The 14,338-nt window shown below is 40.2% G+C and overlaps 1 protein-coding gene and 1 long non-coding RNA gene across 5 annotated transcripts in view; one reads left to right on the forward strand and one right to left on the reverse strand.

Moving 5' to 3' along the window:
- The window catches only part of EDNRA (endothelin receptor type A), a 62,815-nt gene that overhangs the window by 42,069 nt on the left and 6,408 nt on the right, over positions 1-14,338 (forward strand). For 2 of the 3 annotated variants that reach the window (XM_027117125.1, XM_027117124.1), the window contains exons 4-5: positions 6,215-6,413; positions 10,618-10,770. In XM_027117125.1, the coding sequence (XP_026972926.1) occupies positions 6,215-6,413; positions 10,618-10,770 (352 nt within the window). Of the gene's footprint in view, positions 1-6,214; positions 6,414-10,617; positions 10,771-14,338 lie in introns of those variants that run through there. The other variant, XR_003435009.1, reaches the window with a different exon arrangement.
- LOC113626070 (uncharacterized) overlaps positions 1-14,338 on the reverse strand; it is a 119,844-nt gene that overhangs the window by 37,278 nt on the left and 68,228 nt on the right. The window lies entirely within an intron of this gene.

A 14,338-nucleotide genomic window follows, 5' to 3' on the forward strand; every position in this document is an offset into this window, starting at 1 on the left:
CTCTGACTTACTTCACTTAGTAATCTCTAGGTCCATCCATGTTGCTGCAAATGGCATTATTTCATTCTCTGCAGCTATCTTTTATTTTTTTTAACATCTTTATTGAAGTATAATTGCTTTACAATGTTGTGTTAGTTGCTGCTGCATAACAAAGTGAATCAGCTATACATATACATATATCCCCAAATCTCCTCCCTCTAGCGTCTCCCTCCTACCCTCCCTAACCCACCCCCCTAGGTGGACACAAAGCACCGAGCTGATCTCCCTGTGCTATGCAGCTGCTTCCTACTAGCTATCTATTTTACATTTGGTAGTGTATATATGTCCATGCCACTCTCTCACTTTGTCCCAGCTTACCCTTCCCCCTCCCCATATCCTCAAGTCCATGCTCTAGTAGGTTTGCGTCTTTATTCCCGTCTTACCCCTAGGTTCTTCATGACCTTTTTTTTTCTTCTTAGATTCCATATATATGTGTTAGCATACGGTATTTGTTTTTCTCTTTCTGACTTACTTGACTCTGTAGGACAGACTCTAGGTCCATCCACCTCACTACAAATATCTCAATTTCGTTTCTTTTTATGGCTGACTAATATTCCATTGTATATATATATGCCACATCTTCTTTATCCATTCATCTGTCGATGGACACTTAGGTTGCTTCCATGTCCTGGCTATTGTAAATAGAGCTGCAATGAACACTGTGGTACATGACTCTTTTTGAATCATGGTTTTCTCAGGGTATATGCCCAGTAGTGGGGTTGCTGGGTCATATGGTAGTTCTATTTTTACTTTGTTAAGGAACCTCCATACTGTTCTCCATAGTGGCTGTATCAATTTACATTCCTACCAACAGTGCAAGAGGGTTCCCTTTACTCCACACTCTCTCCAGCATCTATTGTTTGTAGATTTTTTGATGATGGCCATTCTGACTGGTGTGAGATGATATCTCATTGTAGTTTTGACTTCCATTTCTCTAATGATTAGCGATGTTGAGCATCCTTTCATGTGTTTGTTGGCAATCTGTATGTCTTCTTTGGAGAAATGTCTATTTAGGTCTTCTGCCCACTTTTGGATTGGGTTGTTTGTTTTTTTGATATTGAGCTGCATGAGCTGCTTGTATATTTGGGAGATTAATCCTTTGTCAGTTGCTTCGTCTGCAGATAGTTTCTCCCATTCTGAGGGTTGTCTTTTCGTCTTGTTTATGGTTTCCTTCCTGCAGCTATCTTTTAATCCACTTCACCTGGCTTCTCTTTAAAGTTCTTCCTGCTGGCATTTTGCTCCCAAACCTCTGTATGGCAATTGGTCTGCCTAACACATAGGAGACACGAATCATAAACAAACATTACAAAGGGTCACGTTTTCTCAATTAAAGATGTGCAGGGCTTCCCTCGTGGCGCAGTGGTTGAGAGTCCGCCTGCCGATGCAGGGGACACGGGTTCGTGCCCCGGTCTGGGAAGATCCCACGTGCCGCGGAGCGGCCGGGCCCGTGAGCCATGGCCGCTGAGCCTGCGCGTCCGGAGCCTGTGCTCCGCAACGGGAGAGGCCACAACAGTGAGAGGCCCGCGTACCGCAAAATAAAATAAAATAAAAAGATATGCAGACATAAAGATATAAGTGCCACTTTACCTTATGGAACTGGCAAAACTGAAGAAAAATAAATTTTAATGAAGGCAAGCATTGACAGGCACTTAGGAGAAACATTTTTTAAAGGTACTTAAGCTACTTTTTCATTCCCTTGATTTAGTAATCTCAAGATAATTAACCCAGGAAAATCATTCAAAAAGAAAAAAAAATCTGTACGTGCAAACATATTTATAGGCATGTTATTCACAACCTTGAAACACTAGAAATGATGTGATCATAGGAGGAAGATTTAGGTAAATTGTATCAATATCTTGTTATACTGGGTAGCCTTGAAATTAATAAATGCCATGCCTATGTAGAAACATGAAAAGCAAATAAAGCCAAAAACAAAATTGTAACTGACAAGATTATAATATAATTATATTCAAACTACACTTATGAGAATAGAAATGGGCAAAGAATAAGAAGAAATGAAAATAGATTTTGCTGAAGTGATCTTTTGAATTGAAGTTTTCTTTTACACTGTTTTAAAGTACATTCAATAATATTTATTTTCAGTTTAATGAGTTTCCCAGATCATACCTTAAAGATTGAAAGACATGCATTTAATGCCTCTAGCCTTGAAAACATGTAAAAATCTATTTATAGACCCATACAGTAACAAACATCTTTACATAAACAAAACATGTAATTTATTCTTGTATTTTGGCATGTCACATGACAGAGTTCACGGTGGTGTCATGGGAAAAGACTCCCCTGGGACTTGGCAGACCAGAGCCCTGGCCCAGGCGCCCCACATTCACTGGAGACCAGGCAGAGGACTTGGTGACACACCCCTCCTCAGGTTCCCAAAGAGAACACAAAGGGAGAAATTTCAGCCCAGAGGTCCTGCTTGGTTTTAAATTATTGTGTTCTAGGATTCTGAAAGTATTAGCTCTTTATCTGTTGCCTAATTCAGGGCTGGCTTGAAAAATAAGAAACTCTTTGGAATGTATATTGGCTTTGGCCAATAAAGACAAATGCATGGTAAGGAAACGAACAAAGAAAGATTCTTAATTCAACAGATATTTATTCAGCACCTATCGTTGTAGGTCTTGTGACCAACATGCAAGATGTCTGCCCTATGGAGCTTATATTCAAAAGGGAGAGGCGGACATAGACCATAAACAAAATAAATAAGTAACATATTTGATTGGTCCCATAGTAGTAAGTGCTATGGAGAAAAATAATCAGGCTGAGTGGGACAGGGTACATCTGGAGGGGAATCTGGCAGTTTTAAATAGGGTATTCAGGGAAGGCCTGAATGGTGAAAAGACACCATTGCGTAAAGATCTGAAGGAAGTGAGGAGGCAGCTCTGAGGACACCTGTAGGCATTCCCACTGGGGTGGGAGCCCACTGGGGGATCTGAGCAGAGGGGTGACATGATTGGCTTACATTTTAACAGGCTCACCCCGGTTGCTGTGTTCAGGGCAAACTGCAGGAGGGCGAAGTGGACACAGGGAGACCAGTTAGGAAGCTATTACAATAATCCAGGCAGGTGGTAACTGGCGAGATGGTGAGAAGTGGTTGCATCTGGATACGTTTTGAAGGAAGAGGTTGCAAGGTTTGCTAAAGAATTGGATGTGTGGTGGAAGAGAAAAAGAGGAGGGAAGGCTAACTTCAAAGTTCTGGGCCTGAGATGGTCACGACTAGAGAGAAGGCAAGGAAGGGGGCAAGGAAGAAGACCAGGAGTCTGGTTTGGGTGAGTTTCAGTGCCTATTAGATAATCCGAGTGGAAACCTCAAGTAGGCAGGTGGATATACAAGTCTAGAGTTAGAGGTGAGGCTCTAGGCTAGAGTTATAAATTTGAGAATTATCAGCATATAGAGAGTTTAAATGATACTAAAGCCATGAGACTAGATGAGATCACAAAGAGAGAGGGTGTAGATAGAAAAGAAAAGAGGTGTGAGGACTAAGGAGAAATTCAACACTAAGAATCTGAGGCATGGGCATGATCCAGCCAAGGAGATGAGATGGAGTGGCCAATCCCATCAGCGGGAGGAAAACTAGCAGAATGTGGTCAAAGCCAAGTGAAGAAAGCCTTTTGAAGAGGAGGGATTATTTCCGGAATAGTTTTTGTTGGCAGGCTGTTCATAATCACACCTAGTAAGGAGAACATATTGTGTATGTTGTGTCATTATCACCCAAATAGAAATCGTTTTGGGAACATCCAGTATTTCTTATTTTCCACACCTTTCTGCACCTCCAGCATCACATGTGAGTGTTTCTAATCACTCTTATGGTTGTTTTCTCATCTCATGGAGATGTTATTAAGATCAGTGTGATTACAAATGGGAAATATTCTAATTCTCAGTCATGTGGGTTAATGAAGGAGCAGACTGATTATGAATCATTTGCTCAACTAGGCACTAAAAATTACTTCTATTTATTTTTAAATGTTGAATTCACACTGGATTATAGATATGTCATATTCTGGGAACTCATGGGCACATTATAAAATGAAGCTGGTCTGTGAATATATTTATCATTAGAACGTGTAGATCACATTTTCTTACTAAACCACCTTCTATCTCCAATCCTGCCTAAGAAATCTGGCTTTCTCGCTTAAGAGATAAAGTGTTTTATTTATATCACCTTTCCTGATAAGAGGAGGGGAGAAGAAACAGATATAACTCATGGACAGCCTTGGGATATAGACATTCTGTCTCCGTTCCTTTTAGCTTTTACTGGACATCAGGCTGCCAGTCTAATAAGGCAGCAAAGAAAAGTAAACAGAAATAGAAAGCAGAATATATAGCAGTCTTCATCCCACTGGCAATAACCATAAATTTTCAAATGCAGTGTTGGCTACATCGTAAAAGGATTTTCTTGGTCTGTTTGCATAGCTGTATTTTATTCCATTCTGAACTAATCTGGACTTTTTCAGAGATTCTTATTGTACACCAATCTTATTTATCCTAAAAATCTTTTGCAAAACATTTCTCCAGCAAAGTGTGCTGTATATATGCCACGTGGCATCATCGTGCATACGAAAACTATAGTTTCTAATCTACAGTGAAGAACAGGTAGCATAATTCCTAGGAGTTGTGTTTTCACAGGTGTACGTTTTAGTTGTACTGAGACAGAACTCTAACTATAAATGATAGGGGCTCATTTTGGTGCCTATGGGTAGCTTGTATCTTGCCTTGGTGCTGCTAACTAATCTTTCCCATTAAGCTGCCTGGCCTGCAAACCCACGTGCACCTGTCTCAACGCCTTGGTCTGTTTTACAGCCTTTTTCTGGCACTATCTAATGAAAGCTATTAAAAGAAAATGTTTCCTTTCCATTACAACAGCAGCAAAAATTTCAAGAATGAAGTCACAAAAATATTGTACCACAGGTCCCTTCTTAATAGTAAGTCTGAAAGCAGCACCAAACCATCATCTCATGTCAAAGAGCATAGTTTCTGAAACCAAAGTTTCTTTAGACTTAACATGTAAATGTGATTATTATCATAAAATATTAAGGTAAAATATAAGGCAAACACAATTTCTTAATGCCAGTTAGTGCCTTTTTTTTTTAATGTATTTATTTATTTTTGGCTGCGTTGGGTCTTCGTTGCTACACGCCAGCTTTCTCTAGTTGCGGTGAGCGGGGGCTACTCTTCTTTGCGGTGCGCGGGCTTCTCATTGTGGTGGCTTCTCCTGTTGCAGAGCATGGGCTCTAGGTGCATGGACTTCAGTAATTGTGGCACACGGGCTTCAGTAGTTGTGACTCGCAGGCTCTAGAGCGCAGGCTCAGTAGTTGTGGCGCACGGGCTCAGTCGCTCCGCGGCATGTGGGATCCTCCCGGACCAGGGCTCGAACCGGTATCCCCTGGATTGGCAGGCATATTCTTAACCACTGCGCCACCAGGGAAGTCCCCCAGTTAGTGCTTTGATTGGCATGATTGTTCAGTTATATTTATATCTTATGCTTCTGTATGAACCATTCTTTCCTATTAAACTGTAAACCCTAAAGTTTAGGAACCAAGCTATCTTTAGCTCAGTTTTATATAGTCTACCCAGGGCCATATGGGAGAGATATAGTTATTCTTTGACATTTTCAAATATAATTATTAGAAATATTTATTTACTAAAACAGCCACCTGGTACAAGCCCACTGTGATCATATTTTGAGGGTAGAGGAAGGGAGAAAACAATGGAATATCTATGGTCACTATTCACTTAAGGATATCTAGATCCACTTCATAGATAATATTTCGAGTTTTTTAAATATAGAAACAGAAATAAGACATTACCATAACAAGTACCAGCAGCTTTCACTACCCCTTCCATCATCCAATTTTCCCCCCAGCTTAATAAACATAGCACACCCAACTCTGCTGCCACATCCTAAATTCTCAGGAGATTTCGATGGGCCCCAAGTGAAGATCTCAGACTCAGGCCTGCCAGCCAGTTGAACTCCAAATGGGTAGAACTTTTAATAGCCCCACTTGTTTTTCACACCAGGACTCACAGAAAATTCCTAAAAAGCTAATGGTTGGTCACTGGCCAAAGGAAGGATCTTTCCAGCATTTATAATTTTCATTTAATTGAAATAAACTTAAAATTTCCTAACCACTTGGTACCATCACCCCCTTTTTTTTAGGTACAGAGCAGTTGCCTCCTGGAGTCGTGTTCAAGGAATTGGGATTCCCTTGGTCACAGCCATTGAGATTGTCTCCATCTGGATCCTTTCTTTTATCCTGGCCATCCCCGAAGCAATCGGCTTCGTCATGGTGCCCTTTGAATACAAGGGTGAACAGCACAAAACCTGTATGCTCAATGCCACGTCAAAATTCATGGAGGTATGAAAAGTTTAAAGGAAATTAACTGGGGAGGGGAGAAGGTCTTCATTTACCATCACCAAGATTTGTTGATATCTCTACACTGCCGAGTGTGGTTTACTCTGTTAGTTCAGTCAAGTATTCTTTAATTGCATGAAAAGCAGATGTTAAACCAGGGCTTAGCTTCTTGAATAAAACAACTATTTTGTTTTCACTCTTGTATTATAGCACAACTGTAGACACAACTATTGCTCTGCACCAAACAACTCAGAATTCTGAAACCGATTTACTAAGAAAGAGAGATTGATGTGTATGCATGCAGTGCTATTTGTTTTGATAATAAGGAGTACAGCACAATTTCCATCTGACAGACACGCTGATGCTTATTTGATGTTACTTGGGGAAATGCACATTGCTCACACAGTTTTTAAAGACAGATTTACTAATTCAAAGTAGGAAGTCATTCTCATGTGTGCTTATGTTAGTACAGATTCTGTCTAATATATAAATAACTTTTTAAAATTTTATTTGGATTCTTTTCTCTTTTTTAAAAAATATTTATTTTTGGCTGCATTGGGTCTTCATTGCTGCACACGGGCTTTCTCTAGGTGCAGAGAGCAGGGGCTACTCTTCGTTGTGGTGCGCAGGCTTCTCATTGCAGTGGCTTCTCTTGCTGCGGAGCATGGGCTCTAGGCGCGCGGGCTTCAGTAGTTGTGGCATGCGGGCTCAGTAGTTGTGGCTCACAGGCTTAGTTGCTCCGCGGCATGTGGGATCTTCCTGCACCAGGGCTTGAATCCGCGTCCCCTGCACTGGCAGGCGGATTCTTAACCACTGTGCCACCAGGGAAGCCCCAAATAATATAAATTTGCAGAACTTTTTTAAAAAGCATTTTAGTGTAACAAATTCAATTGTTGCTTAATACACCTGACTGCATTAATGTTTCTGAAAAGCTTAATTACATAACTGAGAGTATTAGGAAACACATTTAAAATGCACATTTCCTCTGCAAAACTAGTCACATGTAGAACGAGGAGGAAAACCAAGAATAACTATTTCTCTTAAATCAGCATAACTGAGTACTTTGATGTAAGTTTCATGCAGTTCAGATTCCACATTTAATCCTTTACAGACCTCTTAAGGTATGTTTTCCTTCCATGGAAAATTCACACAATTAGTGGTTTTACAGTTGACCAGTTATCCTGCTTGGAAATTCTGGTTTCAAAATTAAAAGTGCTCATGAACACAGCCAAACTAGCAACCTTAAAATTAAAGTCTTCTGCTGATCCACTGACTTTTTTATGAAGTCAACCTCCACAGTGAAAAACAAAGTAGTAGGAGGCTATCAGAATTTGGGCAGTGTGAATGAGCAATCTAGAAAACCCTGACTAAAACATTAGAGAGAAGAGGCTCAACATAAGAAGGAACTCACTGGGAATTTCCTGGCGGTCCAGTGATTAGGACTCATGGAAGTCATGGGTTCAATCCCTGGTCAAGGAACTAAGATCCCGCAAGCCGCGCAGTGTGGCCAAAAAAAAAAAAAAAAGAGGAACTTACTGACCATTCCAGCTGGACAAAATGAAATGGGTTTCTTCACAAGGATGCATATCCTTTCTAGAGGTGAAGCTAAGAGTAGCTGCCCTTCAGGCTGGCGGGAGCGTTGTGGCTGGCAGGCGCCCGGAGGGTTGCAGTATAGGGTATGAGTTTGAACTGATGATTTTGAAGGTTTCATTCCAAGTCTAAAGTTTTAGGATTCTCTTTCCCCTCCTGTTCTCTTTCTCTAATGTGATTCCCCCTCTTTTTCCACTCTTTCCTCCTCAACTTTGCTCTAACCTAGACTGGAGGGAGGTCCCTCCATACCCTTGCTGGTGACATCAGTTCAAAAGAAACGTGTGACCCCATTCTCGACAGGCCTCTACCATGGAAGGGGCAGGGAACTCCATCCAGTCCCCTCCAGGTAGGGTCAGCTTCCAGGCCCTCCGCAGCTGCTTCTAGGCAGTCACACCCAGCCAGCAATGCACCCAGGAGAAGGGGGTACAAAGGAAGGGGGTCCTCCAAGGAGTGTTTGTGTTGCACTTAAATGAAGAGAGAGTCCTTCTGATTTTTTGTTTGTTTTTTTAAGTTCAGTACTAAAATCTTTCTACAGTGTGATGTGAATAGGAATATACTTGTATAAACAGATTTGAATAAACCAACTCCTTTGGGAGTCTGCACTTAACCTGAGGCTAGAATTCAGAGGTTTGTAAACTTGAATGGAAAGGAAATTACATGTTTATTTTCACTAACTTCTAACTGAAATTTATCATTTCCTTCTAATATGAAAGTAGGCAACAAACCACAGTAGTATTTAGCAGTACCATGATTTTTTCACTAATAGAAATAACAGACACTTCATACCACATAACAGTTGTATAATCTCGAAATATCATTTACATTCATCATTGCTTCTACATTCTGATAGAACCACCATTAGATCTGTGATTTAATTTGTTAATAAACACATATATTACTACATCAGAACTTTCTTTTTCATATTTTGATATCTGTGTTTGGATGTAATTGGTTTCCATTGTAATCTTACATATTTTATTTCATGCACATAAAAGTATTATTCTCAGAAAGAATTATAGTCTACACCAGAAGGCAATCTATGGCATAAAAATATTTAAGAACCCCTGACCAGAACTTCTTTTCCTCAGGAACCATTTAAAGAATATTTTAATAGACATGTTATAAATGCAGCCCACTGGGCCTCTTTCTATATTCAGAAACTCTCCCGTTTTTCACAGAGCAGTGTGATTATTTTTTACTGTGGGAACTGAGATATTACAGGAGGCTGCATTATCCTTAGTAAATAAACAATCTGGAGAAACAGCATAAGAAAAGGAACAGCATTTCTTCCCAAGCTGGTGATTAATTTAGTGGGACGAAGAATTTAGATGTAATTTTCTAATTTCCATTTTTATTGGGTATTATATTTTCTCTTTCAAGAACTCATAAAACTGAGTCATCCTGGTATTTACAAATCCTGTCCTCAGGAAGATAATGCTCAGTGTGCCTTCAGATAAGCTACACTGCCTCAATGGTTTCCAGGTGGTAAGTATTAAAAGAGAGCGAGAAAGGGCAGAGTTATTGATGGCTCAAACTGGCTGGCTGCGAGGTCACATAGCAGACATACCAGACAAAGGGTTAATTCCCAGTAACCGGAACTCCACAGATAAGCCATTCATAACCCTCACTGTTTCCAGACTAGATAGGCACATTAAGTACACTCGAACCACAATAGTCAGAAGTAAGCCAGGCACTAGCAAAATGTTGAGAATCACCAACAAAGATAAGAGTCTGTATGTCTCAAAATCATGTTTTATGAGCTTTGGAAGGGAGCTCTTTTTATTGATTAGGGCTCTTGCCCTGTGTAATTAAAACCAACTTCAGTTTATTCAAAATATCTTTGTTGGGATAATTTTTTTAATTTATTTTATTGAAGTATAGTCGATTTACAATGTTGTGTTAATTTCTGCTGTACAGCAAAGTGATTCAGTTATCCATATATATACATTCTTTTTCATATTCTTTTCCATTATGTTTGATCACAGGATATTGAATATTGTTCTCTGTGCTATACAGTAGGACCTTATTGCTTATCCATTCTATATATAATAGTTTGCATCTGCTAATACCAAACTCCTAATCCATCCCTCCCTCCCCTCCCTTGATAACCACAAGTCTGTTCTCTATGTCTGTGAATCTGTTTCTGTTTCATAGATAAGTTCATTTGTATCATATTTTAGATTCCACATGTGAGATCATATGATATTTGTCTTTCTCTTTCGGACTTACTTTACTTAGTATGATAATCTCTAGGTCCATCCTTGTTGCTGCAAATGGCATTATTTCATTCTTTTTATGGCTGAGCAATATTCCATTGTATATTCATCTGTCAATAGACATTTAGGTTGCTTCTGTGTCTTGGCTATGGTGAATAGCGCTGTTTGTCAGGACAATTTTTAATGCAATTTCTTTGTGTGCTATTATAAAGCCAAGATAATGTCTGGAGTTTCCAATTTAGTTGTTTTGACTACCACCTCCAAGCCCATTACCACAACCAGAGAGCATGAATATACAAACATATCTGCAAGCGTGAAAATGTTGAAGCCACCAGAGGTGCTGTACAGCTAGTTTTCATTATAATGCTCCTCTTCCTCTCTCCCTTCTCTTCTCTTTCCAGTTCTACCAGGATGTTAAGGACTGGTGGCTGTTTGGGTTCTACTTCTGCATGCCCCTGGTGTGCACTGCGATCTTCTACACCCTCATGACTTGTGAGATGTTAAACAGAAGGAACGGCAGCCTGAGAATTGCCCTCAGTGAACATCTGAAACAGGTAAATCTAATAAGATCGTGAAGATGTGACCAAGACTGTTTTGTCCTTGACAACAAAAGGCCTATGAATACTGTATTTCGCAGATTTAGCCTGATTTCCTAAAAATAAAAATACTGTCAGGGCTTCCCTGGTGGTGCAGTGGTTGGGAGTCCGCCTGCCGATGCAGGGGACACGGGTTCGTGCCCCGGTCCGGGAGGATCCCACGTGCCGTGGAGCGGCTGGGCCCGTGAGCCATGGCCGCTGGGCCTGCGCGTCCAGAGCCTGTGCTCCACAACGGGAGAGGCCGCAACAGTGAGAGGCCCGCGTACAGGAAAAAAAAAAAAAAAAATACTGTCTTGTTTGTCTGTATGGTGGCCCTGCGGGCAGGGCCCAAACAGAGAGAAACTATTCATTTATTTTGCCTAGAGTGTATCAAACATGCGTGTTTGTGATTAGCAGTACATTGAACTGGGGTTGGAACTGTGCCAGGACAAAAAAAAGAAGTATATGACTTTCTCCACGGGCAGGCTTTGCAGTCTTGTTGTGGAAATAAAACACAAACATGAAATAATTGGAAAATAGAATCACAAGTTGTGGTAAAAAGTAGCCTTTGCTATAGAAAGCCAAGGAGGATATGAGTAAAATCATGGAGAAATTGTATGAGGGGGATTGAACTGTTCATGGAGGATAAATGGGTTCCATGGGGAAGAAGAAAAGGACAGGGGGCATTTCAGGTGGGTGGACAGGGGTCTAGTAGAACACAGCATGGGCACCATGCATTTGGGGAACTGGAAAAAAAAGATGGACCTCATTAGAGCAATATCTAAGGTAAGACTCATGGTAGGAAACAGGATTGGGTACATAAGAAGCCACATTTTGGAGGGCTCAAAGTTCTAGAAGAAATCTGAACGTGTCATTAGGACGCTATTGATCCTTCCCAGGCAGGAAGCAGAACAGATAAAACTGTGATGCTTATATTTGCTGGCTCTGTGACACTGGGAAAATTGCTTGATCTCTCTGAACCTCTAGTTCTTCAGAAAATGTATATAATAATACCTGCACTTTTCTGTACAAATACCAACTTAATTTTGAGTCTTAAAAATTTTAAATGAAATGTATATAATAATACATCAAAGGGATGACCTAAGGCACGTGCAGTGTCTAATAGAACCCAACTCATAGTTTAGTCAGAAAATGTTGATATATATTAATTCAAAGAGTAAAACTAGGACTATGGGTAAGTTTTCAGTTTCAACAGACAAGTATATAAGGATGATGAAACACACCAAAAGTTAATGTGAGTTGTTGATGGAGCCTGGAAATCTTCCCTGTATGATGACCATACAACAAGCATCATTCTTCATTGGCAACACTTTTCAGCTAGAGGACTGATTTCTTTTTGAGCGTCAGCTCCCTATCTATAAATTGGACATAATAATATATGAATCAGTGTTATTATGAGAATCCAAGGAATTAATGTGCATACACATACTTTATAAAATCTAACATGTTATACAAATGGTAGCTATTATCTTTTATTATAATTTAACAGGAAAATTATCTTGAGAAACTTTAGTATGACATCATCCAGGCATGAATGTTTCAAGTACTCCAGATGTGAAACATATTAAGCAATTATTATGGCTCATTCCTGCAATGAAGATAACTAATTAGAATAGATTTGTGAAAAACAGTGTTTTAAAATGTTGATTTTGCACAAGCACCACGATTGAGCCTATTTAAGCTATGAGTGGCAACTGCTCTAAAAATAATTGAATGGGGATTGGGAGCGGTAATAAGATGCTGCTGCTTCACATTTTCATAGCATTTTTTTAAGTTTTTAAAGAGCATTTCCATGTCCTTTTGGTATTTGATTCCTCCAAACACCCTGTGAAATAAGCTGGACAGGCATTACCCTTATTATACAGGTGTTTAAGAGATTGACTCAACCAAATGGAGATCAGAACCCAAGACTTGGTCCCCATGCAATAGATATTCCCTCGTGTCTCACTCAAAGCTAGAGCAGGTTCTAACAGCAGGAGAGCAAGCCTGGCTGGAAGGCCTTCAAGTGGGATGGCAGGGAAGCTAGCTCAGAGTGAAAGACCCTGCCACCCTGTCCAATAACCAATATGGCTTTTGGTCTTGCTTCTTGTGTGGTTTTCTCAAATTTCTCTTCATTATACCAACGATACCTTTTATCACTTAGGGATTGTGTTTGGATGCTGGTAGCAGAAAACCCAAAATAACAGGGAGGAGACCAAGTAGGGGTTTATTTTTCTCCCATGGCAAGAAGTTCAGATGTCATTGGCTCAGTGGTCAAGGGACTCAGAAGCCAGGGTTCTGCTGGTGTACTGACCTTTCCATTTTTATTGGAAGACAGCCGCTATAGCTCTACCATTATATCTTCTATCCAGGCACAAGAAAGGGAAGAACACCGATCACATTAGTGTGTGTGCGCCAAAGGAGTATACCCCACGTTTTTTTTGGCCATGCCCCACGGCATGTGGGATCTTAGTTCCCCCACCAGGGATTGAATCCGTGTCCCATGCACTGGAAGAGCAGAGTCTTAATCACTGGACCACGAGGGAAGTCCTATCCCCCACTTTTAAGTAACTTTTCCAGAAACTCCACACTACGATTTCTACTTAATGTAATTGGTAAGAACTATGCAGATGAGGAGGCCAGGCTCCCGTGCTGCCATGACAAAAGCAAGGATCTGACTGATAGTAAGGAAAACAGAAGAATGGATATTGATTAACCAATTAAAAACATATTAAAAAGTTATCCTCTTTGAGGATGTGCACAGGGGATGTAACCTCTCCCCAATACCCTCCTTTTCTATTTTTCTGGGCACACTGTCTTTCTGTGTATACAAAATTGGCCCTTTAAAATGATCCCCCATTCCTGTAGATTAATAAATAAAGGAATCCTTTATTTCTCTCAATCATCGTTCAGCTTATACATTCTCTGAAGTCATAGCCCAGCTAACTAGCCAGCTAACTCTGAAAGATTAAAGAACTCCCAGTTCTTGGGACTAGAGCCACAATTTGTGACAACTGCCCTGAAATCTTTTTAAATGGCTCTATTAATCATGTGGGTTTATTGTAGGCTTCCCATACTTAACGCTATATGCTTCGGGTTGAACCAGCATTACCCTTCCAAACCCTGTTTTCAATCAGTTTTATTTTGACATTAAGTGATTCCAGTTACAGACAAGTTGCATTTTACATTCCCAGTGGGGCTTCCAAACGCATGCCCTGTAATACTCAAGTACAATGCACACAAATACTGGTTGCAGATAATTCTTAACCTATGGTTTTGCTGATCCTACGCAGACCCCAAAGCATGTAAACCTGCCATTGGAGTCAAGCCAGGGTCAACATGTCCCAGTTCTTCTAATCGTCATTGCTGATAATCCTTTACCCTCATCCCTCTATTTGTAAACAATATATCCTTGGAAACTACATGTCCATGTCATTAATGAAAGAATTTTAAAAGCAAAAAAATCCCAATGCCAGGTTTCTCCAAGATCAAGAAATGGAGAAAACACGTTGTTCTTCCTTTTTCTTTTCTGTTTCCTACTCCTGTT

The sequence above is a fragment of the Aethalodelphis obliquidens genome, unplaced genomic scaffold, assembly GCF_003676395.1.
Source record: "Aethalodelphis obliquidens isolate GAN/ISIS:26980383/991018 unplaced genomic scaffold, ASM367639v1 scaffold17, whole genome shotgun sequence".
NCBI lineage: Eukaryota > Metazoa > Chordata > Mammalia > Artiodactyla > Delphinidae > Aethalodelphis > Aethalodelphis obliquidens.